Genomic DNA, 27,129 nt, shown 5'->3' on the forward strand with positions numbered 1-27,129 from the left:
GGCGTTCTCTCGGAAATCGCAGCACAGATGGCCAAAACCGGCCAAGAACAGACTTTTAGTAATATACTAGACCAAGTGCAGACCCGTTGGGTCTGTTCCTCCAACGTGCGGTTGTGGGGGGGGGAGGCGGCATGCAGCGTCACACACTAACTATCCCCCGCCCCCCCCCCCCCCGCACTCACGCTAATTACCCCCCTTGATATTATATTAATATTATTAATTTGCTCCTTTTACCCCATAACCACCCTATCTACTGACGCATAGCCCCCAACTTGCAGTCACATCTAGAGGAGGGGGGGGAGGGGGGGGGGCGAAAAGCTAGAGAGTGAGGGAGAGAGAGAAGGGGCAGAGACAGAGACACATGAGGAGAGGGGCAAGAGGGATAGGTGGCGGGTGGAGAGGAGGATAACGAGGGAGGGTGGGTGAGGGGGGAAAGGTGGGGAGGAGGGGAGGAGAGAGAGATGGCGACGAGAGGGGGTGCTGAGAGGGGGGAGCGGGGAGGGGAGGGTGGAGGGTCGGGGGTTTAGGGGAGGGAGGGAGGGTGGGGGAGGGGATGGAGGGGGGTGGGGGGGAGGAGAGAGGGGGGAGAGAGAGGTGTGCTGAGAGAGGGGTGAGATGGAGGGAGGGGGAGAGGTGGGGAGCAGGGAGGGAGGTGGAGGGAAGGGGGTAGGGGTGTGTGGAGGGGAGGGGGGTTTAGGGGAGGGATGGTGGGGGAGGGGATGGAGGGGAGGGAAAAGGGGAGAGAGAGAGGGGGGAAAGGAGAGGGAGGGGGAGAGGGGAGGGGGAGAGAGAAAGAGAGAGGGATAGGGAGAGAGGTGGGGAGAGAGAGGAGGGGAGAGAGAGAGAGAGCGTGCCTTTTTAATTCAGGAGGGGGGGAGAGGGAGGGGGAGGGAGAGAGGAGAGGGGGGAGAGGGGGGAGAGAGGAGAGGGGGAAGAGAGGAGAGGGGTGGGAGAGAGGAGAGGCGAGGGGGGAGAGAAAGAGAGAGGGATAGGGAGAGATGTGGGGAGAGAGAGAGAGTGCCTTTTTAATTCAACCCAAACAACCATTTGCAGGCAGTGCTTTTTTACTGCAAACTAACTATTTTAATTTTCAAACCAAATTAAGGGTACTCACAGTGCTGTAAACATTTTTCAGTGTCATTCAGAGCTCAGAGTGACAGAGACTAATTGACAGAGCTCCAGCTTGCAGAGACTAATTGAGGCACACCACTTCCTGGTTTTATAGTCCCTTCCCCTGCCTCCAGCGGGGGGCAGCAGAGAGAATGGTGAATTTTGTAAAAACATTAATATCTCTGTCATTTTTCATCAACAGGAAAAATCCTTGGCACACATACGGCGGAGGGGGGCTCTGAGCAAGGTGGCCAAAAATGACGGCCGTAGGTGGCGGCGTTCTCTCAGAAATTGCAGTACAGATGGCCAAAACCGGTCAAGAACAGACATTTAGTAATATAGATAGATAGATAGATAGATAGATAGATAGATCGATATATTTAGGGCAAGAGGGTAACCAGAAAAAAGAGGGCCCATTGGGGACTGAAAGCGTCTGTAGGTGAGGCTTCATTACTGTTGGAACAGCACTTCATATTCCACATGGGTAGTCTACAGTCCATCAGCATGAACACCAAATTCTCCAGTTTCAAATTACCCTTCTGTCCTTTTCTCTCTTTTCCTACCTGCCCAGTGCCGGGAATTGAATGCTGAAAATAGGATTAGTGTGGATACTTCCACAATGTCATAGGTAAAAGCAGGGAGGCCCGTGTCGCAATTCACTCCCTGTGCCACAACTTACACCTGTTATCGTCTCTTCTCGTGCAGGGCTAACAGCGATGGACAAGTCGCAAGATGAATCCCACCCGAGCTCCCAGTGCCCCACAACAGATGAACCTGCCGTTCAACCCCTGGAAGTGGAGGCCACTGATCCCAGCCAAGGTCGGGAGACCATCACCCCTCCGACGGACGAAGAGCTTCCGCCCCCCAAGCACAGGCAGCTGCTGCATGAGAGATACGTGAAAAGTGTGGCGCTGAACCTACGCTTCGCCAAAGATGTTGTCAATTCCATGCCGCTTTATGGGCTGCCGCTCAAGGAGAGGAGCGACGGCAACATCTTTGATCTCTTCAAGGCCGTCACACCCCCGGGATCAGTCGCGCCCAGCCAACTAGACCGGAGATCTCACCGCCCAAGGGTCACCAGGGGAAAGTTCAAGCAAGGCGCAGCGAGTGACAGGAAGGTGCAGGTTTGCTGTGAGTCGCACAGGGGTTCCGGAGGCAAGCTCAAGGCAGCTGTGCCGTCCACCACACCGGCCCCTTTGGTGAGCAGCCGAAGCCTTGCACTGCCCGACCAAGCAGTGGCTCAGGATCGGGCCTCGCCCCTGAAGGCAGCGGAGAGTCCTCTCGGCTCCCAGAAGCAGCCCGAGCAATGGGACGAGTACCTGATGAAGAAGCTGAGCAAGAGGACAGCACAGTGGCTGGTGACCAAGCAGATGCCCAAGGGGCCATCGAAAACCAGGTTGGAGGGGCTTCTGCACCATCACTATGGCGCTGCCCACGTCTACGCCCTCGTAAAAGACGAGACCATGACACCAGACGACTTCAGTCGCTACGAACAAGTCAGACCCCAGGAATCCCAGGCAGCTGTGGTGAGAAAGGTGACCAGAACCCCACTGACTACCTACTACAGGTACTAATGCCACGCTACATGTGTCCAGCTAAAGACAGACCCGTTCTGTACTGCCTTTATCAGGGCACTGAAATCCCCCACAGGTCGTTCAGCAATGGAGGACCAAGAAATTGAGAAAGTGAACTAGGTGATTGTTTTGCTGAGTACCTTCGCTCAGTCCGCCTGGACCTACCCGATCTCCCGGTTGCCAACCACTTTAATTCCCCTTCACATTCCCACACTGACATTTATGTCCTAGGCCTGCTCTATTGTCAGAGTGAGGCTAATCCCAAATTGGAGGAACAGCATCTCATATTTTGCTTCTCATATTTCAACTAACCCTTGCATCCCCCCTCTCTCCATCCCTCCCCCACCCAAGTCACACCGGGTTCCCGTTCTCACCTAGCAAATAGCTAACAATGGCCTGTTTCCTTTATCATCATTACTTTCATTAATTTGTTCTATATATCTCTAGATCACAGTCTATATCTCTCGTTTCACTTTCCCCTGACTAGTTTGAAGAAGGGTCTCGACCCAAAACGTTACCATATAACCATATAACAATTACAGCACGGAAACAGGCCATCTCGGCCCTACAAGTCCGTGCCGAACAACTTTTTTCCCTTAGTCCCATCTGCCTGCACTCATACCATAACCCTCCATTCCCTTCTCATCCATATGCCTATCCAATTTATTTTTAAATGATACCAACGAACCTGCCGCCACCACAATCTGAGTAAAGAAGTCCCCCCTCATGTTACCCCTAAACTTCTGTCCCTTAATTCTGAAGTCACCCATTCCTTCTCTCCAGAGATGCTGCCTGTCCTGCTGAGTTACTCCAGCATTTTGTGTCTATCCAAGGCAAAATAGAATATTGGGTATTGGTGTACTATTGTCACATGTCCTGAGATACAGTGAAAGATGTTAGTTTTTTAGTGCTTTCTAGGCAGATCATACCACACATGTATTACGGCAGCGCCAAACATGGGGCAGAATGTGATGTTACAGCTGCAGTGAAAAATGCAAGGGCCGCAATGAGGTTGATTGGAACATCGGGAATTGGGAGGAACACGAGAGGAAACTGACTAGAAACATAAAAATGAAAAGGGGACACCGTTAGGCCCCTTACAATCAGAGAAAGAAGAATTAATGAAGAGGACAAAATAATTAAATAATTTAGTTTTCATAGATGAAGATCACACAAAAAAAACTGATGATCGCACTGGAGGACCAGAGTCTAACAAGTGTGAGGGATTGAAAGGATCCAGTATTAATAAAATTAGACAACGATGAGATTAACTGTTGATAAATCCCAACAACCCAATGATGAAACTCCCTGAGTTCTGGATGAGGTGACCACAGAGGTGAACCCTCTTAGCATCTTCCAAAGATCTATGGATTCTGGAATTGTTACTGTAGATTATAGTATAGTATATCTTTATTGTCATTTTCCTGAGTACTCACATACCCAGAGGAAACAAAAAAACGTTGCTCAACCAGTGTCCATTCAGTGTGCAGTAAAAAATAAATAGAAATAAAAATACATATATCATGAACAAATTAAACACTCTACTCTCTACTAAACATCAACAGGCGTTCCGATCGGCAGCGGCACGACAGTGGCTCTGCTGCAGTGTGTCCAGGTTGGTGGTTGGTGCGCGATACTTTGGCAGGGGGCAAAGTCCGTTTATCAGTCTTATAGCCTGATTAGAGTGCAGCAATTGTGATTCCAGTATTTACGAAAAGAGGGAGAGAAAAATCAGGGAAGAACTGTCCTGAAATGTAAGATTATAACAAAAAATTGAAAATAACATGAGGATTGAGTCCCTAGCTGTCCTTCCTTGTCCTGCAGAGCACATGGCCTCTTGTTTACAGCGTGGTGCCTAGCTGCTGGCCATCTCTCCTCTGCAGTTACTCCTCTGCTAGGAGTATGTGGACGGGAATGGTGGAACCATGGCACCACTCCTCCGCATAACTATCTCTGCCAACCTCACCCCCAGCCCTCAGTCATGACATTTTTGGCCATATGCTAGCACTGCGGGGAAATTCTGGAGAGTATCTCAGGCACATGGGTCTTTGATGGTCTGGCCAGGAGGGGTGGTAGTCGGACAGTGGTGAGGAATGAGGCAATGCTGAAATGAGTTCAGTGGAGGCAACAGGAGGTCAGCGTGGACTCGATGGCACATCTGTTTCATCTGTATCTCTAAACTGGACTAAGCTGAAATGGGCACTTGGTGTCAGGGAGTGGGAGCATTTACTCTCCTGCAGCAGAACAAAATATTGATTGCCAGCACGTGTTGTTTCACGTCTTTGTCCGATTGTCTCTCTGCAGGGTTCCGGGACATGAACTGCACAAGGACATTGTGCAGGAGCCTGGAGCAGTAAACTGGACAGCAGCCAACCTGACAGTGAAGCACATGACACCTCCTCCAAAGCCGAAGACCATGGTGACCTCAAAGCTTGGGAAATACGTCTATTACACAGAGAACGTCTTTGAGCAGGAACTTTATGCTGGTAACCAGAGAGGGCAGGCACTGTGCTTATACACCCATTCATAATCTGAAGCACTGCAGGCCCAAACTAGAAATATCAAATTCCCCTTGCAATAGATGATCCAATCCAGTGTGGCCTGTTGGTTATCGTGACCTCATGCCATTTAATGTCTGCAACCCATAATTTAACTGGCCCGTTCTCTCCGTCTACCACCTATGTATTGTTTCCACCAGAGGTGTACACCACTTGAGGTGCCTGCAGGCTTGTGTTGGTTGTGTAACAAAGGCTTCCTTCACCAACACTGATTTGGTTGGTTTGAATGTACACAGACAACAGGCTAAAATCTGCAACCTACTTGCACTTGGATTGGAGTGTTGGATTTGTAATCCTGAATTTTGGACTCAAAATCCCAGGACCCATGTTCAAATCTCATTGTACAGTTTAAATGCAGTTAATAATCTGGAGGGGTGCATCACCCATGGTCAGTCATGACCGAGAGGGGCCTACTACACTGGTATGGAGCATTACAGCTGTGAGAAAAGACGATCATAGCTCTATTTGTATTCTTTGGTGCAAAGGAGGCTCAAGGGGAACTTGGATGTGGTGTACAACATTGTGAAGGGCATGGATAGGAGAGATAGTGAGAATTTTTTCTTCTTGGCAAAGTTTTCTATAACCAGAAAACATGATTTCATGGTGAGCAGTAGATTTTTAGTTCCAATAACAGAGGTAGAAAAAGGGATGGGCGGCTGCAATGTTAATATAGGCAGTTAAGAAGAAGGTTAAAAAGCAGGACATCAATGGTGGTTATAATCTATGGACTATTCCTGGTGCCATTTGCTAGTGAGGGTGGATAGGGCAGGTGAATGTGTGGATAGATCAGGTGCATGCATGACTGAGGAGCTGGTGGCTTTGGATCTCTTCTGGAGCAGAGATGACCTGTACAAGAAGGATGGGTTGCTCCTGAACTGAAGGGGGATCAATATCCTGGCAAAGATTTGCTGAAGATGCTCATAAAGGTTTAATCTCGTCTGATAGTGGAGAGTAATCCAATTCAGCTGTGTGGCACTTGAGGTAGCTGAGGCAAATATAGAACTTAAAGCAAGCAAGTTCAGTCGACCTGACAGGCAGGTGCAGGACAGAGAGCAAGGGAGGTCTGGAAGACTAAAAAGCATTGATTTCAATGTGATAAGCTTGACAAGCAGGGCAGAACTCAGGACCTGGATAGATACATGGGACGTATATAGTAGCCAAAACAGAAATATGGCTGAGGAAAGGTTCAGGACTGGCAGCTCAGTGTTCCAGGGTATAGATGCTGCAAGATCGATAGAGGTCACGGTTGTGCAGCGGTAGAGTTGCTGCCTTAGAGCGAATGCAGCACCGGAGACCCTGGTTCAATCCCAACTACTAGTGCTATCTGTACAGAGTTTGTACATCCCCCCCGTGATCTGCGTGACTTTTCCCCGAGATCTTCAGTTTCCTCCCACACTCCAGACGTACAGGTTTGTACGTTAATTGGCTTGGTAAATGTAAAAATTGTCCCTAGTGTGTGTCGGATAGAGTTAGTGTGCGGGGATCATTGGTCGGCGTGGACCCGGTGGGCCGAAGGGCCTGTTTCAGCGCTGTATCTCTAAACTAAACTAAAGGTGGAGGTGGGAGAAGACGGGAGTTGGGTGTTTGATTAGGGAAACCATCACGGCCGTACTTAGAGAGGATATTCCTGGGGGTTTGTCCATGGGTGGAACTCAGGGGAAAAAAGCGGGTGATCACCTTGATGGGATTGTACGATGGGCCTCTAACAATCAATGGGAATTATTGGAACAATCACAAATAGTATTGTACAAATAGGTTGTAATAGTATTCTATTTTAATTTCCCAAATATTTCCTGGGACTGCTGTAGTGCTAAGTGCTTGGGTGCGGTTGAATTTGATATATGTATCCAAGAAAGATTTCTCATGTCATCAGTGACAAGAGCAGAATTAAGCCATTCGGCCCATCAAGTCTACTCCACCATCCAATCATGGCTGATCTATCTCTCCCTCTTAACCCCATTTGCCTTCTCCCCATAACCCCTGTCATCCGTACCAATCAAGAATCTATCTATCTATGCCTTAAAAATATCTATTGATGGCCTCCACAGCCTTCTATGGCAAAGAATTCCACGGATTCATCACCCTCTGACTAAAGTAATTCCTCCTCATCTCCTTCCTAACGGAACATCCTTTAATTCTAAGGCTATGACCTCTAGTCCTAGACTCTCCCACTACTGCAAACAACCTCTCCACATCCATTCTATCCAAGTATTTCACTATTCGGTAAGTTTAAATCATCCATCTAAACTCCAGCGAGTAGATGCCCAGTGCCATGAAATGCTCATCATATATTAACCCACTCTTTCCTGGGATCATTCTTGTAAACCTGCCCTGGACCCTCTCCGGACCCAGACCATCCTTCCTCAGATATGGTGCCCACAATTGCTCACAATGCTCCAAATGCAGCCTGACCAGTACCTTTTAGTGCCTCAGCATTATATTTCTGTTTTTGTATTCTAGCCTGCATGAATTAAATGCTATCATTGCGTTTGCTTACCTTCTCAAGCAATATATGGCTAGCCCCACAAAGGGGAGGTGACACTGGACCTCCTCTTCAGAAGTGAGGCCAGGCAAGTGACTGAAGTGTCAGTGGGGGAGCATTTTGGGACCAGCAACCAATAATAGTATTAGTTTTAAAGTAATTATAGTCAAAAATAGGATTAATCCATAAGGTAAAGGAAATGGGCCCTTTGGGCAAATTCAGCCATGCTGACGGGGTCAAGGAAAGAGCGACCCCAATCCACCAATATTTCCATCACCACGCACAAGAAGTACAAGAAGCGCAAGACAGACGCCATTGCGCAGATGCCGAGAAGTGTGTTTTGCTCTGGCTGAACAACTTCTAATCTTGTGTGTGGACTCGATAAGAAGATGATCCATGCTGACCAAGTTGCCTATCTGAGCTGGTCTCATTTGCTGCACATGTCTCATGTCCCTCTAAACCTTTCCTATCCTTGCACCTGTCTAAATGTCTTCTGGAATTGATCATTGCACACAACTTGACCACTTCCATTGGCCGCTCACTCCATATACCCACCAAACTCTGTGTGAAAAAATTGCTCCACGGGTCTCTCTTCATTTTTTCCCCTTCTCACCTTAAACCAGTGCCCTCTAGTTTAAGACTTCCCAACCCTGGGGAAGTCTAGTTTAAGACTTTATGAATTTGTAAACCTCTATAAGGTCACTGCTCAGCCTCCTGTGCTCCATGGAAACAGTCCCAGCATAATATTTTTCCCGTGACAGAGTTGGGAGCAAAGTGTCCATTTCACGAGTTTGGTGCCCAGCATGCGAGCAGCATAGCCTGTCCAACGGATATAACCAGGTGGCGTTGTTGCATTTTTTTTGGGAAGCATGCTCACCACCAGACTCCTGAAACAAACATTTTATTCCAAGCTCTGCCATGGCAGTACAGCAGGTTGGCTGAAGAAAAGCTCCCTAAAAAAACACAGCGAACCCACCAACTCCAACCTGAAGGTAATTAAAGCCTCAATTCAGAGGACATTGGTCTGTGGGAATTCTGTGTGCATTTGGACAGTTGACATATTTTGTCCCATCTAAGCCAGAGTGGTCATAGGGTCATACAGCACAGTCAAGTCAAAATTGCAATATTTTACAATTGTAGTTTTTATAATATTCACCATATCTGTGTTTTCTTTTCTTGTTGTCCACTATGGGGGCAGTGGGCAGGTGCTATAGACCTGCACGGGAAGGTAGACGCTCCCACCCCCACAAGTCTCAGGCAGATGGGACTTGTCAGCCTGGGAAAGCAGTCCTTCTAGGAGAGGGAAAACTCTGATTTAAAACCTCCGCTGCCTTGTGGCCATATCCAGTCATGGAAAAGGCTCCAGGAGTAAACCTCAAGAAAATCCAGAGTCGGAGCCCCTAAGGCAGTTCGTCGTTGTGTACAACCTCGCTCTGGCCACTCCTGCGACGGCGCTGGTGCCAAACTGTAACGGCCCTGCTGTTCCTTTGGATCGATCAGCGACGTGGGGAGGAGGGGACGTGCTGCATGGGCAACAGCCTGTCCTCCATATGACATCACCCAGGCTTGCATCCGGCCAGGATGCATCACCCATGGTCAATCATGACCGAGAGGGGCCTACTATGTCCACTATCACCAGTACTGAACCTGTTCCTCTTTCCTTTTTTTGTATTGGAACAGAGCTGGGTTCAAAGTTATGGGTTTGGCCTCATTGACACAGGGAGGACCATTGTGGGGAGATTTTTCAAAGGAGAATGTGAGCCACCAGTGAGAGTGGAATGGTTTGGTGTTGTATTGCCTCACTCATCTTGCGTGGATGTCACTGACGTGACCATCGTCATTGAATGAGAGAAGGCTTCACATACTGGGACACCAAGAAATCCTGAACTCCCCAGAGTGCCATGAAGCTGTAGAATGAGGTTAGTGGGTATTGGGGAGAGGGAAAGGACAATGTTAGGGAAGAAGTAGGAATCTGACTTATTGAACCAGAGTGAATGTACATCGTGTCTTTGTCCCATTCTATTTGAGTGACTAAAGGCAGGAAGGGTTTGGAGAATTGAATTATAGCTGTTCCAATTACTAAATTCGAATCTCTTTTCTTTCAATTTAGGGTCATCAGGAATTGTTCACCACCACGGCGAGAAATACAAAGAGCGAATCATCTTGGACAACCTGTCAGAGTATCAGAAGCAACTCCAGGATCAATTCCCTCAGCTGCCCGGGAAATGGTCAGAGTGCAAAGAGAACCAAGATCAACAGCTCCCACCTCCAGGTTCAAACTACCTCATGTTTTGTCATTCAGAGTATCGGAGTGGTAAAGGGTTCTCAGCTCAATGCTGGAGGACTGAGCAGATCACTTCCGCAGCCTCCATTTTCCAGATGGACTATCCGTAATTGTGTTTATGGACAGACAACATTTTGGGTCGGGACCCTTCTTCAGGTCCATTCCATCCACACATGCTGCTCAACCCACTGAGTTCCTCCAGAACTTTGTTTTACTCAATTCCAGCATCTGCAGTCCCTTGTGTTTCTAGTTCTTTAATGTTATTTAATTAGCCATGATTAGTCCTAATTCCCTTCTCTCTCTCCAGTGTCCTGAATATGTTTCCCCACCATTGCCCCTCCCCACCTGTAACTATGTTTAAATTCCCTTTTTAAAGCTCGTGCAGTGCTTTCAATTATAACTTCACCAACCTTTCAACAGGAAGCAAGTCTTCCCTAAAACGTGGTCTCCTTCTTGTGTATGGCGTGCACAGCCTAAAGTTGTAGAGCAACTTGTTCTATTTGATCTTACATGATTGTGCACGCCAGGTTGATTGCATTCATCGAAACAGGGAGGACCACGTGAAGGTTGCAATCTCCCACCCCCCTAAAACATGGTCATGTGAATTGGACTCGATGTCCGCTGCCTACCTGTGAACAACCCAGTCATTTATGCAGGTTTACATCTCCCATGTAATAATGATGATGGTAGAGTTGCTGTGTTGTCCAGCTTAAGCTAGCAGCAAAGAAGAAGCCAAACTCTATGAGTTATCACAAACCAGGAAAGAAATAAAGGGGATAGGCACAATTAGAAGGGATAGAAGAAGGTCCCGACCCAAAATGTCACCTGTCCCTTCCCTCCACAGATGCTGCCTGAGCCGCTGAGTTCTTCCAGCAGTTAAAGAACCAGCAAGTCGCCTGTGGTTAGACATAAAGTGCTGGAGTAACTCAGCGGGTCAGGCAGCATCTGTGGAGAAAAAGGAACGGGTGACGTTTCGGGTTTGGGCCTTTGTTCAGGTTCGGGTTCGGGCCTTTGTTCAGGTTCGGGTTCATTCAGCACTTTGTGTTTTGCTTGATTCCAGCATCTGCAGTTCCTTGTAATGGGGCTCAGGGTGGTTAGATGGAAGATTAGTGGTGGAAGGGTTAAAGATATGGAGCAATCTTTGATAAAATGCAACAACATGTAAATCTTGCCCACTTGTTGCAACCAGAAAGCCAGTACAAACAGCGACTCCATCTTTATCCATGTAGAACCTGCAAAGTTGTTCCGAGGCCTGAGGAGGTGGACAGCCCTGCCCACTATGGCTGATTATACCATGGAGAAAGGACTGAGACCACCAGACTACGGACTCATCGACAAACCAATGAGAAAATCTTTCAAGAAGCATGAAAACCTGCAAATAATACACAACATGGTCACGGAGTGGATTAAAACTTCACGCATATGTGAGTTTAGTGTTCAGAAGGAAGTTGGTGAATTAGCCTACTAATTTACCCCCTTTCATTCACCCCATAGTGTTCATGAGGGAATTAGATATCATACATCCAACAGGCTCTGACTGCTGCTTGGGCTTCACATCCATTCACCTAGTGTGTGACTGCACCACACAAAATGATGAGAGTGCCCTCAGTATAATGAAAGAACTGTGGGCCTGGGGTCAGGTATCAGACAGCAAGAATTGGTCTCCAGAGCAAGGGAACCCATTAGATTGTGGCCGTCTCAGTAGCTTCATGGTCTAATGTACTTCACATGATTCATTTCATTTTAATCCAGATTTATTTAGCTTTTAAATCTAGTTCTGACGTAATCTTCTGGATTAGTAAACTTGAATGTAGGAAATGTTTCAACCCGACTCGTCACCCATTCCTTCTCTCCCGAGATGCTGCCTGTCCCGCTGAGTTACTCCAGCATTTTGTATCTATCTTTGGTTTAAACCAGCACCTGCAGTTCCTTCCTACCCAGAAAATAATGATGCTCAGGTTCCTGGAAGGAGGAGGTGAAAGAAGAATGATGGAAATGTTTGCAATGACGGGACAACAAGCGAGAGCGTGTGTGATTGAGAGCTCTCTCAACTGTGGTGAAGTCAGGATTAAAAAAGATAATTGTTGGGAGTAGAAACGATGGAGAAATGGGGAGAATAGGATGGAGTCCTTAAGAATGAGAGCAGTTGCAGTCAAGGTTGACGGGAAACTCTTGGGCTGACAATGATTTTGGCCACTAAAGGGCCTGTCCCACTTGGGCATCATTTGAGCGTCACGCAGATGGCGCGCAAAGATTTTGTACATCCCAAAAGTCCTGGGGCGCCGCGCGACCGTGCATCACTGCCTACGTCACCATGCACCATGCACGCATAATGCACACCATGCGCGCATCACGTGCACGTCACGACGCGCGCGTTGTGTGTCGTGACGTGTAAATTATGTCGCATAAATGACCCACAAATGACGGCCAAGTGGGACAGGCCCTTAAACGTTAATACGGAGACAGGGAAGTCAAGAAAGTCACAGATTCTTGTTGGGGAATAAACTCTAGTGTCCTCAAGAATTAGCATTTGCAAGTATTGATTAACTGGAGTACGCTTAGCAGGTCTGACTACTAAACTACAGGTTACCCCAAAAGTCAATTCTCAAGAGGCTGTACAATCCTGGGGCGGGAGGGGGGCATAGATTGTTGAGGGGGGGTCCCTGGTTAGCACAACAGAAGGTAGACGCAAAATACTGGAGTAACTCAGCGGGACAGGCAGCATCTCTGGAGAGAAGAAGTGGGTGACGTTTCGGGTCGAGACCCTTCTTCAGGATAGCAATTGGCTTAAGAAACATAGGCATTCGGCCTTTCGAGCCAGTACCGCCATTCAACGTGATCATGGCTGATCATCCACATTTAGTACCCCGTTCCTGCCTTCTCCTCATATCCCTTGATTTCTCTCGCCCTAAGAGCTCTATCTAATTCTATTTTGAATGCATCCTTCTGAGGCAGAGAATTCCACAAATTCACAACTCTCTGGGTGAAAAAGTTTTTCCTCGCCTCAATTCTAAATGGCCTACCCCTTATTCTTAAACTGTGGCCCCTGGTTCTGGACTCCCCCAACATCAGGATTTGTTTCCTGCATCTAATCCCTGTCCAATCCCTTAATAATTTTATATGTTTCTATAATATACCCTCCCATCCTTCTAAATTCCAGTGAATACAAGCCCAGTCATTCCATTCTTTCATCATATGACAGTCCCGCCATCCCGGGAATTAACCTTGGGAATTAGCCTATGCTGCACTCCCTCAATAGCAAGAATGTCCTTCCACAAATTAGGAGACCAAAACTGCACACAATACTCCAGATGTGGTCTCACCAGGACCATGTACAACTGCAGAAGGACCTCTTTGCTCCTATACTCATACTTTGAGGACTGGTGAAATGCTGAGGGAAAAACCCACACTCCAGTAAAGATCAATACCCAAGGAACAAATGGTGAAAGTTGGGATACCTGTCCATCAGTAGGGAGTTGGCTCCTCAGGAATTTATAACCTGATGCAAACCAATACCCATGAAACATGTGAATCTGGATATATTTCTTCCTGTCTTGCTTCTTGACCTTGCTGAGCGTATAACCCCATCACACATGATATGGTGCTAAGGTTCAAGGGTTGTTTTGTAATGTACACTTGTAATATGTGTTCCTGTTCCTAGATTCTCATTGGCAGGACATCACTGTGGAAGAACTGGAAAGAGACCTGAGAGCAATACACAGTCAAGTTCAGCTCAATGCCCTGGCAACGTGTGCCTCAGGAGCACTTGAGCGACCAAATCTGGAACAAGACACAGGTTTTATTTCACTTGTATATCTAAAAAACTCAAACCATCTAAATTCCATTGCTGTGTTGCATTGTTATAGATGCTCAATGTGTGCCTGTTGATATCCTTGTCTGAGACAACTAACTTGCAATCCTTGGTGTCAATGAGAATGGTAGTTCTGGAATAGGATAAAGTTGGTCCTTGTCCTAAATTGGTGGGGAAGGCTGATCTCAGCATAAGAGAGGACCTGACAAAGTAAATTAGGAGCAGATATTCGCCAGTGAAACAGCTGGCAGTGATAGTCTCTTCAAAGTGAGTTCTGTAAGAGCTCAGAGCCAGGATGTTCTCTAAAAGGTGAAAGGAAAAGAGATTAGGCAACCTTGGATGACAAAGGTTATTGAAGGATTGAATAGGAAAAACAAAGCAAACATATGACATGTGTTGGCCACTAGAATTGAGTGAGTCTCTTGAGAAATAGAAAACATGTGGAAGAGAATTTAAGACAAGATTAGGAAAGCAAAACTGGGCCATGAAATATCTCTCCCAGGTAAGAAGATTAAGGAGAATCCCATAATATTGTGCAGAGATTATAGGAAGAAAACGGTAGCTCGGGAAGAATGGCCCTCTATGTGTGTAGCCGGGGGATATGGTGAGACCTAAATTAATACTTTGTGTATGTATTCACCAAGGAAGTAGAAGGGAGTGGGGGTGGGGGGGTATAAGTCCCAGGGCTAGGTGTGGTTGGCACCAAGTTGCTATGGAAAACAAGGAGAAGGTAACTGAGGGCCTGACAAAGATTTTTACAGCTTTCTTAGCCACAGCTGATGTACCAGAAAACCGGAGGATAGCTAATGTTGTTGTTTTATTTAAGAAGGGCAGAAGGGATTAGCCAGGTAACTACAGGCCAGTGAACCTTACATCAACGGTAGGGAGATTATTGGAGAAAATGCTGAGATTTGGATTTACGTACATTTGGAAAGCCAGAGATTGATTAAGGAGAGTCAGCAAAACAGTGTAGGGAAAATCCTCTCAATAATTCTAATTGAGTTTTTTGAGGCAGTAACTAAGATTGGTGGCATAATCCATGGGGACTTTAGTAAAGCATTTAACAACATCTTGTATGGCAGGCTGGCCCAGATGGATAAGGCATGTTACAGAATCTCTAAGTCCTATTAAATACCATGTGCTCTGTAGGAATAATAGATGGAGCCACGGTGTGAACAAGAGATGCTCAGATGAGCAGGAGTCAACGTCGGGGCCTAAACATTCTTCAAATAGAAATAGAAAAAGCTTGAAATACTTAGCAGACCAGGCAGCATCTATGGAGAGAGAAACTGACCATTTCTGGTCAATTATATTTCTTCAGATAAAAAGATAATTGACCTGAAACCTAAACTTGTTTCTCTCTCCATGGATGCTGCTTGACATGTTGACTGTTTCCAGCATTTCTGCTTTTATTTCAGATTTCCAGCATCTGTAATCTTTTGCTTTCAGATTATTTTGAAATTCTTTAGTGCCAGAGAGTAGATGTGAAAGGGATGGCATCAATAAAGTAGATATCAGTTTACATTCTCCATATTCTGATTCAGAATGTATCATTCGGAAACTTTTAGCTTGTGCCAGATGTCTTCCCAAAGAATCCTTGCCAAAATTGAACCAGTGATTAAAAAAACCCCAGAACATTTAACTAGTAAAGTTGTGTGTAGCAATTGAAAAGAAAGAAAAAAAAGAACTGTAGAGAATGAGAGATACAAAGCACACTTCAATGTTAATTACATTCCAAAGGGAAAATAAGTGTTCACACTTATAACAATTAAACTTTTGGGAATAGAGAGGTGATTATTAAGGTTTAAGAAACTATTTAAACAATCATTTTGACCTGAGTGTAGCACCCTTAACTTCATTTAAGGGTAATAGAAACATAGAAACATAGAAAATAGGTGCAGGAGGAGGCCATTCGGCCCTTCGAGCCAGCACCGCCATTCATTGTGATCATGGCTGATCGTCCCCTATCAATAACCCGTGCCTGCCTTCTCCCCATATCCCTTGACTCCACTCGCCCCTAGAGCTCTATCTAACTCTCTCTTAAATCCATCCAGTGATTTGGCCTCCACTGCCCTCTGTGGCAGGGAATTCCATAAATTCACAACTCTCTGGGAGAAAAAGTTTTTTTCTCACCTCAGTCTTAAATGACCTCCCCTTTATTCTAAGGTAAGTAATGAAGCAACCAGGAACTGAAGGCCAAGAGCAACAAAACTATGTATTTCAGTTATTCCCTTATCATGTATCGATACACTGTAAATGGCTTGTTTGTATTCATGTATTGTCTTTCTGCTGACTGGATAGCACGCAACAGAAGCCTTTCACTGTACCTCGGTACACAAGACAATAAATGAAACTAAACTAAACTAAACTCGGTTCTATAATATCTTTTACTGTTATTTCAGCATTTAACAATTCTCTACCTTCCTGATCTAAGCTATTGATTTGACATTCTTGTAAAAATATTTCCATACTATCTGTTTGTCCTGTTAGTTTTGACGAATAAAGATTTTTATAATATTGTAAAAATCTATCATTAATATCTTTTGGAGTAATTAATATATTTCCATACTCAGATCTAATTCCGTGTATCATCTTCTCATCTTCTAATTTTCTAAGCTGTCGTGCTAGTAATTTTTGTGGCTTATCTCCAAATTCAAAATACACTTGCTTAGTTTGTTGAAAAAGTTTAATCACTTGATTAGAATATATTTTATTTAATCTATATTTTACTGATGCAATTTTATTACTTAACTCTTTGGAAGGCTGTTTTATATTTTCATTATCTAGACGTTTTATCTCATTTTCTAAATTTTGTTCTATTTTTCGATTTTCTTTATTGAGATGTGCTTGTGCGGATATTATTGCGCCACGCATGAATGCCTTAAATGTGTCCCAAAATAGTGATGGAGAAGTTTCAGGATTATCATTAGTTTCAAAAAATAATTTAATCTGATCCATCACATATTTACAACAGTCATTGTCCTTTAATATCTGAGGGTTAAATCTCCAGGTAGTAGTTTTATTAGATATATCTTTTAATTTTATCTTAAATGTTAATGGCGCATGATCCGAGATGATAATATTATGATATTTTGCATCATACGTAAAAGGAAGTAATTTAGAATCTATTAAAAAATAATCTATCCTCGAATAGGTTCCATGTACGGGCGAGAAAAAAGAATATTCTCGTCCGGATGGGTTATCTAACCTCCAGATGTCTTTAATATTAGATGTATTGATAAAAGCATTTATGAATTTACTTGATTTCGAGGCAGCTTTCCTTTTTGCGGATGATCTATCTAGATAATTATCTAAAGTACAATTTAAATCACCTCCAATTATTAAATTGTGTTGAGTGGATATAGGAATATTATTAAATATTTTCTTAAAAAATAATGGATTATCAAAATTAGGGGCATATATATTCATTAAAATTACCTTTTTTGAATATAATTCCCCTGTAATTATTACATATCTGCCTTCTTTATCCTCTATAATAGAACTTTGTATGAAAGGTATACCTTTGCGAATAATTATTGCAACTCCTCTAGATTTATGAATAAATGTAGAATGATACACCTTAGAAATCCATTTAGCTGTTAATCTATGTTGAGCATCTTTTTTAAGATGAGTCTCTTGAAGGAAAATGACATCTGTCTTCAATCTGTTCAACTGAGCTAATACCTTTCCCCTTTTAATTGGTTCATTAATGCCTTTTACATTCCAACTGCAGAAGGTTACTCCATCACCCCCAGTCTTCACCTTTATATCATGCATTTTACTATTAGGGCGGCTTTTTTTGGAGTAGCCTTCTTGACTCACCCAGCTCCCCGTTGCACCCGGACATCAATCCAATGAGAATTTCTTTCCACCTTAATCCACATCTATGTCTTCTTAAACTAAATACACAATATCCTTCACATCTACATTCAAATAATATATAATATAAGATCAATAAAAAACAAAAACAATAAGAAATATCAATAATAAAAAAAAAGTAAAGGGTGTTAATAGGGTGCTCAGAAAAAAAAGAAACTACACTTGTATAGTGTGTAGTATGTGAAGGTGAAAGCCACACTAACGTGGCCATTAATCTAAAGACTTCCGTTTATTTAATAAAAAAAAGATGTTGATTATACCAGCTCCTATCTCAAATGCTATATATATTGGGGTGGGGTACTAACTTTATATACTTAGTACTTAGTAATTATTTCTATTATTCATATTACTATTTGCTAATTACTAATATCAATTGTATTTAATACTATAATATGTAATACTATTATCATGGAATAATTAAATATTTTCTAATAATTAATACAGAACTACTACTAAATGCCCATTATTCCACTTCCTTCTAAGTGAGTATTTCATAACCACAGGTCGATGATAAAAGTTCAGTCCTCTCCTTCTCCCTCGGGTTCTTCCTCCGCATCTTCTCTCTCTTCATCTTCTGGCTTCTGCTGTATGCCTCGGGCGAATTTCAATGCTTCAGTATGCTTAACGAAACGATATTCCTTGTCATCATAAGTTACTCTCAGTATTGCTGGGTACATCAAGCCATATCTCAGATTCTTAGTATTCTGTACATTCCTCAGAATACCTTTTGTTTCTTTAAATAGAGCTCTTTTCTTGGCCACTTCTGCAGGGAAGTCTCTAAAAATACTGATGTTGTCTCCCTCGTATTTCAGGTTTCTCTTTTTTATTATTATCTTCATCATTTCTTCGAAGACATGGTCAAAGGCCACTTTTACAATCATTTGTCTGGGCGATGAACCTATCCCAGGGGCCCGTCTTAGAGCCCTATGTGCACGGCTCAACAGGGGTTCATGATCCAAATTCAAGATATCCATTAAAAGTTTTGCAACAAATTTTCGAGGATCTTGACTCCCCTCACGACCTTCGCTCAGACCAACTATACGCAAATTTTTACGGCGTTGGCGTCCCTCCAGATCGATACATTTCTCGTTTGTTTTATGTAATAATTCTAAGAGGCGTTTGTTCTCGGCACGGAGTTTTTCGGTCTCCTTAGTATTCACTTCAGCAATTTTAGTTAGCTCTTTAATTGCTTCGCCTTGTTGGTCTAGCGAAATTATAGTAGGATCTATCTTGTCATCCAGCTTTCTTTCCATCCCAGCAGCTATTTCCTTTACATCCTCAATTTGAGTTTGTAACTCGGCATTAGCCTTTTCCTTCCACTCATCCATCATACTTTTTACCGTCGTTATAACTTGTTTTATTAAGTCTTCTTTATCTTCTTTATTTTTCTCGTGAGACACCAGCATATCCGCTTTTAAACTTTTTATCTCCTCCATATACTCCTTCCTCTGCTTCTTTATCTCCTCCATATACTCCTTCCTCTGCTTCTTTATCTCACCTAGAATGGTAGTCTTAAGTTCCTCCATTTCAGCTTTCCTCTGTGAGATATCTTCTTGAGAAGCAGCAGTTGCACCCGAGCTGAGGCCAGTTTCCCTTCTCGTAGCTTTTTTTCCAGCGGTGGGGGTGGGGGAGCGCTGGGTCATAATTTCTTCTTAAAATCGCGCGCCTGATGACGTCACGCACCTTTTAAACGCTGCCGGAGCCGTTCACAATCGATCTCCTGTGGTAAGTGCGTTTGTTTGACCCTTTTACCCCCGTTTTAAATTCAGTTTTTTTCGGAGCTGTAATGGCGCGATTCCACTCACATCGTGGCGCCAACCGGAAGTCGGATATTATAGAATCAATTAGTTCGCTTAAGAACGGAAAAGCAGCGGGCCCAGATGGCCTGAGTGCAGAATTTTATAAAAAATTTCAAGATCTGATTTCCCCAAGATTACAAATAATGTATAGATATGCATATGACCAAGGAAAATTACCAGAATCTTTAAATGAATCCACAATTACACTCATCCCTAAAGTAGATAAGGATTTGGAAGATCCTGGATCATATAGAGCGATTGCCCTTTTAAATACAGACCAAAAAATATTAACTAAGGTCTTATCTAGGAGATTAAGTTTAGTGATCTCTAAATTAATACATTATGATCAAACAGGTTTTATCCCAAAACGTTACTCATCCCATAATCTCAGACGTTTGTTTAATATTATATATTCAAAAAGAATACGAGATACGGAACTAGCGGTTATATCACTAGATGCAGAAAAAGCGTTTGATCAGGTGGAATGGATGTATTTATTTAATATAATGGAAAAGTTTCAATTGGGGGATAGATTTTGTAAATGGGTAAGAATTTTATACTCGAATCCTATGGCAAGAATTTTGACTAACCAAATTTTATCAGCCAAATTCAAACTCTCTAGGGGATGCAGACAGGGATGTCCGTTATCACCCTTATTGTTCGCATTGGTGATAGAACCATTGGCGGAAAAAATTAGATCTGAACCTGAAATATATGGCTATAATACTGATACAACAATTAATAAAATTTCTTTATATGCAGATGATGTTTTGATTTATATTACAAAACCGGAAATTAGTATTCCCAACCTGCTAAACATTATAACTAAGTTTGGTGCATTTTCTGGGTATAGGATTAATTGGGATAAAAGCGAGATTATGCCAATAACAGGAATAAATCTTAATACATTACAACAATACCCATTAAAAGTAGTTACAGACAAACTTAAATATTTAGGGATTAACGTAACTAAAACTCATAACTCATTAATAAAATCCAACTATCCTCAACTATTAGATAAACTTAGAAAAAATATTTTATATTGGAAAACACTGCCTATATCCATGATTGGTAGAATAAGTGCCATAAAGATGGTATTTCTACCGCAGTTGTTATATTTGTTTCAGGCTATTCCTTTTTTTCTTCCGAAAACTTTTTTTAAAAAAATTGATAATATTGTCAATAGCTTTATTTGGGATTATAAAAATCACAGAATAAATAAAAAACATCTATGCAAAGCTAAGATAAATGGAGGATTAGCACTTCCAAACTTTTTATATTATTTTTGGGCTGTTCAGATTAAGAATATGAATTTCTGGTGGGTAAATATGGATCATGAACCGACATGGTTAAATATAGAAAAGGAGGACTGTCTACCTTTCAATGTAGGTTCGATAATTTTTGCACCAACGGAAGTACAAAAAAAATATTATAAAGACAACCTAATAATATATAATAATAGACGTATTTGGAAACAAATAGTTAAGACTCTACACTTGGATAATCTCTCATTTAGATTACCAATTATGAATAATCCATCGTTTAAACCTGCTATATTAGATGGGGGGTTTAAACAATGGGATGATTTAGGAATTACAAGGATAGAACATCTGTATAGAAAAGGAAAATTTCTTTTATTCCAGGAGTTACAAGATATTTATGGATTGTCTCCACAACATTTGTTTAGGTATTTACAAATTAGAGATTATATTAAATCCAATACACAAGATTATAAAAATAAAGAAGCAGGATTGTTAGATGAACTGTTTAATTTATATCCAAATACAGAAAAATTAATAGCCTATATATATAACATCATTTTGGATAAGGAGAATCCAATAACGGAAGTATATCGTCAAGCATGGGAAAATGAAATGGGATTGGCTATAACAAAAGAAAACTGGGAAGAAAGTCTACAACGAATACACTAAACGCCATTTAACGTTCATTAAACGCCAGACATATACTGATACAATTTAAAGTATTATATAGGTTACATTATTCGAAAACTAAATTAAATAGTATTTTTCCGAATCTCTCCGCTATTTGTGATAAGTGCAAGAAAGCAGAGGCAAATTTAATACATAGTTTCGTTACATGTCCTAAATTGAATTATTACTGGACAGAAATCTTTAAAGTTATTTCTGAAGTCATCAAAGTTAAATTGGACCCTAACCCAAAGCTAATAATATTTGGAATTCCGGATTTACATCTATCACTTACAGTAAATCAAAGAAATTTCTTTGATTACTGTTTAATAATTGGAAAAAAAATCATATTGAAATTTTGGAAGGGAACATTATCCCCCACAACCAAAATGTGGGCAACAGAGATGATGGAGACGTTACATCTGGAAAGAATTAGATTTGTCCTATTGGACAAGTATAATTCTTTTGAACAGATATGGTCTCCATATATACAGTATTTAGAGAAGTAGCTGTTCTTGGCAACACAGCTCGACGTGCACCCTGCGGGATTTGGTGAGAATAATTCATTTTTATATTGGAATTACATATATGTCTTTATTGATACTATCACTTGTAGTAGTGTTATTAATAATACATATTGTGGTTACTAAAAATGTTTTTTTTTTTTTTTTTTTTTTTTTTTTTCGTTTCTCTTTTCTTTCTTATATATAATCAAATTATTATTTAATCACTCTCTTAATGATTTATTCTTTCTCTATTCTTTCTCTATCATTATTTCTAAAAAAACAGTAGATAAGTATTACTAGTGTTTTACTTAATGCAAATTGAATTAATTTGATATAAAGTTGTTTGAAGCATTGTAATTGATTACCTTTAATAAAAAAATATATTACATAAACTAAACTCGGTGAAAATTTCCAGGCGAACAATATCTAAAATGAAAATAATTTAATCGTAGATTCTATCCGTCTTTACTCAAGACTTGATGCTGAAATTAAAGCAGTCCCGGAGAATCTACAGCCACTCATCATTGAAGCTCTCAATAGTGAGCACCAACGTGTGAGGCTGGGTGCAGCAATTTGCCACATCACGATGGAGAGGATGAATGAAACGGTCAAAGAGATTCTTCAGGATGCCCTCCTTCATGGTAAAAAACACTATTGCTGTCTGATTTATTATAGGGGGCTATGGGCCAAACGTGGCTAGGTGAGGCTAGTGCAGATGGGGCATCGTGTTCGACATGGTTAAGTTAGGCCGAAGGGCCTGTTTCCACGCTGTTTGTAGACTGTCAGAAACTGTATGTAGACGGTATAACTCCAATAGAGTGTTCGAATTTATCTAGTGCCTTTCCCATCCACTGGTTGTTCAAAAATGACCTACGGCCAATGAAATAGCTCTGACATTTATTGTTGAGAAGGGAATGGGAGGCAGCAGAGCAGAATAAAATCCCACACAATGCAGGGAATTATAAGCAGATGATTCTTCTGCTAGTATTTGAACTTTTAGGGTATAAATCTGGCCAGGACAGGGGTAGGGACACCGTTGCTCTTTGTCAATGGTGCTGCGTGATCTTCCACATTCACTGAGAGGGGAGATGAGGATTCAGCTGAACAATTCCACTTTGAATAGTGAAAGGCTTGGATAGAGTGGATGTGGACAGGATGTTTCCACTAGTGGGAGAGTCTAGGACCAGAGGTCATAGCCTCAGAATTAAAGGATGTTTGTTTAGGAAGGAGATTATGAGACATTTCTTTAGCCAGAGGGTGGTGAATCTGTGGAATTCATTGCTACAGAAGGCTGGAGAGGCCGTCAATGGATATTTTTAAGGCAGAGATAGATCGATTCTTGATTTGTACAGGTGGGGACAGGGCAGGAGAAGCGGGTTAAGAGGGAGAGATAGATCAGCCATGATTGAATGGCGGAGTAGTCTTGATGGGCCGTATGGCCTCATTCTGCTCCTATCATTTATGAACTTCTGACTTTTTGTGGTTCCCCTCTCACTGCACCAGGGGAGGGGCTTGAATTTCTATCCAAGTCCATGGACTGGTCCATCATCTTCCTGACTCTGAGGCTGTCACTGAGTGGCGACTGATGGATGGATGACTGATCGATTCTATCACCACTCATCCCGTCCACTTCCATGCAGTCCTGGTGGCATAGTGACAGGCTCCACTTCTTCACACACTCGAAGTGAGAAGGTGCTGACCATTGGTTGGCATTGGGTAGGCAGAATTGGGCAGGAGGAGTCTCCAGCCATTCACGTTTTCCTTTTGCATTCCAGGAAGTGAGGTTGACAGCTGGATTGCAGCACAAAGCCTGGCTCTCCATGGCGATGTTAGTTATCCTGTGGTCCACAGAATCATCCAGCATCTTTTCGACGAGCCTGATGCGCAGACCATGAAGCAAGTCTGCCTGATCCTGGGCCCACTCAGTGAGAGGACAGTATGTAAACCTGCCGCCCAGACCGTGCTTGCTCCCACTAACATCCTGCTTAACAACCACCCACCCACCAAAGATGCAGAATTCGGGACTAGCTCGATTTTGGAAACTCCCAAGTGGAAAGGTTTGCCTTGTAGGCTGGGAGTTTTTGAAAAAGGGTTAGCAATGAAACATGTTAATGTGAGGATGATTGGACCTGCCACTGAGAGTTTTAGTTCCAGAGATGTTAACAGAAGGTAGGGTGGACCTCCAACAAGAGAGTTGGGTCCATAGTTAGAGAAATGGTGAACTAGTCAATTCTGGAAAGTTGGTAATAGAGACATGTACGGTTACAATGTTTAACCTGTTCAGTGCCACCCCCGAGTGTACTCGAGTCATGGCCAATAGACTTGGCAGTGAACTGGTTAAAAGACATTTGGACAGGAACTAAGATAGGAAAGAAGTGGAGAGATATAGGCTAATTGTGCAGGGCCGAGAGAGGCATCGTGGCCAGCATGGAAGGTTTGCCTGATAGGACCCATTTATGTGCTGTATAATTCCATGACTCCAGGAACCTACATGGGATATCAAACTACCAATAAGAGTTGTGTTGGAAGGAACTGCAAGCGCTGGTTTACACCAAAGATGGACACAAAATGCTGGATTAACTCAGCAGGTCAGGCAGCATCTCTGGAGAAAAGGAATAGGTGAAATGTTGGGGTTGAGACCCTTCTTCAGACTGGATAAGAGTTTGTGTGGATTTATCAAAGGTAGATGCAGGAGCCTGAAAGAACACGGCTGGTGAATAATAAACAAAAAAAACAGCAGATATGTTCAATCAATTTTTCACCGTTGAGGACATTGCAGATAACCTGAAGATAACAGATGGGCTAATTTAAAATACAAGGTGGATCTTGTGAAGTCCCAATGACAAGGGATAAAGTATTAAAGAAACTCAGGATTGCTAAGGATGGACAAATCACTGGCACGCATTGGCCTGCTCCTCAGGGCTTCAAAGGAAGTGGCTGCATGGTTGGTGGAAATTGTTCGAAATATGTTCAGTACTCTCTAAATTGCTGGAGGGTACCAGAAGATTGGAAAATGGCCAAGGTGACTCCCTCGTTCAAAAGAAGAAGCAGATTTCGATTTCCTGAATACATTTGACGTGCCGCCATGTTAGAGCTGGTGCATAAATTAAGAGAACAAGGGTCTTGGAAGAGGTGTTGGCAGTGGACTGAAACTGGCTGTCACATAGAAAACATCTGTGTAGGAAGGAACTGCAGATGCTGGTTTACACCAAAGATAGACACAAAATGCTGGAGCAACTCAGCGGGACAGGCAGCATCTGGAGAAAAGGAATCAATAGACAATAGACAATAGGTGCAGGAGTAGGCCATTCGGCCCTTCGAGCCAGCGCTGCCATTCAATGTGATCATGGCTGATCATCCCCAATCAGTACCCCATTCCTGCCTTCTCCCCATATCCCCTGACTCCGCTATCTTTAAGAGCCCTATCTAGCTCTCTCTTTAAAATATACAAAATAGAACCGGCCTCCACCACCCTCTGGGGCAGAGAATTCCACAGATTCACAACTCTCTGTGAGAAAAAGTGTTTCATCGACTCCGTTCTAAATGGCTTACCCCTTATTCTTAAACTGTGGCCCCTGGTTCTGGACTCCCCCAACATCGAGAACATGTTTCCTGCCTCTAGCGTGTCCAAACCCTTAAGAATCTTATATGTTTCAATAAGAATCCCTCTCATCCTTCTAAACTCCAGAGTGTACAACCCCAGCCGATCCATTCTCTCAGTATATGACTGTCCTGCCATCCCGGGAATTAACCTTGTAAGCCTACGCTGCACTCCCTCAATAGCAAGAATGTCCTTCCTCAAATTAGGGGACCAAAACTGCACACAATACTCCAGGTGATGTTTCAGGTCGAGACCCTTCTTCAGACCAGAGACGTTGAGTTACTACAGCATTTTGTGTCTAACATAGAAAACAGTTGAAATAAATGGGTCCGTTTCATGCTGGAGGTTGTAACTAGTTGTACGCCGGGGGCCTCAATTGTTTACCATTTATATTAATGACCTTGGGAAACGAACAAAATATAAGGTTTTTATGATAATACAATTTTTTTGATGATACAAAAATAGGTGGATGGTTATGTTATGATGAGAACATTCTGTTTGAGTGAGTGGCCAGATACACGGTAAATGGAGTTTATAGTAGAGAAATAGTAGAGAGGTCGTAATTCAGTAAGGGGTATCAAAAGGTGATTATTATCTAATTGGAGAGAGATTACCAAAGAGGGATCTAGGCAGCTCCACCAAGTAGCGAAGAAGACAAATGCCATGTTTGGCCTTCATTGCAAAGGGGTTGAAGTTTAATAATAGGGTGGTTTTGTTACAGTCATACAGTGTGATGGTGAGGCCTCGGCGCCTGTTTTGTTCCTCTTACCTGAAAGAGAATACAGTGGCATTGGGGGTAGTCCAAAGGAGATTCACCAACCTAGCACCTGGGATGAGATGGGTGTCTCAGTGGCTGGAACTTGTTTTCCTTGAAGTTTAGAAGAATAGGAGGTATACCCTTCCCTTTCTTGGGACACTTTCCCTTATAACTGTCGGCAAAGCAACACCTGTTCTTTTACCCCTTCCCTTCCCACTATCCAGGGACCCAAATAGTCTTTGCAAGTAAAGCAGTGATTCACTTGAGCTTCTTCTCATGCAGTGTGTTAAATTCACAATGTGATCACCTCTACATTGGAGAAACCAAACACAGATTGAGCGATGGCTTTGCAGAGCACCTGTGTTCAGTCTGCAAGGATGACCCTGGGGTTTCACTTTGTGGCCTCCTGCACAGTTGCAGTGAGGCCCATTGCAAGCTTGAGGAACAAAACCTAATTTTCCATCTGGACATGTTGCAGCTTTATGGAATTATTATTGAATCCCACAGCTTCCGCTAATTTGATTTCTCGGTCTGTATTGGTCAAACCCTTGTGATATTGGCTCAGCTGTCTGTTTTCTTGTCTTTTTTCACTTCTTTCCCATTTTTCTCCCGGATTGGATTTCATGTTTGGCCTGACCTGCCGGGCACATTTTCCTCCCCGTATTCCGCAACTCCTATATATTTTTTTGTCCATATTTTCTCTCTTTAACTGCTACCATTCTTTCGCAGACCAGGTAATCTCATTCACAACTTATCCCCATAGTCAGCTTGGTTTTACCCTGTCAGAGATCTCGCCCTCCCCACCTTCCCTGCATCTTAGCCCTCTTATGTCTCCTTTCC

At 43.0% G+C, this 27,129-nt stretch overlaps 1 protein-coding gene across 1 annotated transcript in view; it reads left to right on the forward strand.

Moving 5' to 3' along the window:
• heatr4 (HEAT repeat containing 4) overlaps positions 1-27,129 on the forward strand; it is a 44,718-nt gene that overhangs the window by 4,866 nt on the left and 12,723 nt on the right. Inside the window, exons 2-8 of the mRNA XM_033026714.1 lie at positions 1,816-2,677; positions 4,989-5,170; positions 9,835-9,996; positions 11,238-11,432; positions 13,670-13,804; positions 22,384-22,572; positions 23,707-23,867. Of these exons, the coding sequence (XP_032882605.1) occupies positions 1,827-2,677; positions 4,989-5,170; positions 9,835-9,996; positions 11,238-11,432; positions 13,670-13,804; positions 22,384-22,572; positions 23,707-23,867 (1,875 nt within the window). The 5' untranslated portion in view covers positions 1,816-1,826. The remainder of the gene's footprint in view (positions 1-1,815; positions 2,678-4,988; positions 5,171-9,834; positions 9,997-11,237; positions 11,433-13,669; positions 13,805-22,383; positions 22,573-23,706; positions 23,868-27,129) is intronic.

Source organism: Amblyraja radiata, chromosome 9 (genome assembly GCF_010909765.2).
Source record: "Amblyraja radiata isolate CabotCenter1 chromosome 9, sAmbRad1.1.pri, whole genome shotgun sequence".
NCBI classification, from domain to species: domain Eukaryota; kingdom Metazoa; phylum Chordata; class Chondrichthyes; order Rajiformes; family Rajidae; genus Amblyraja; species Amblyraja radiata.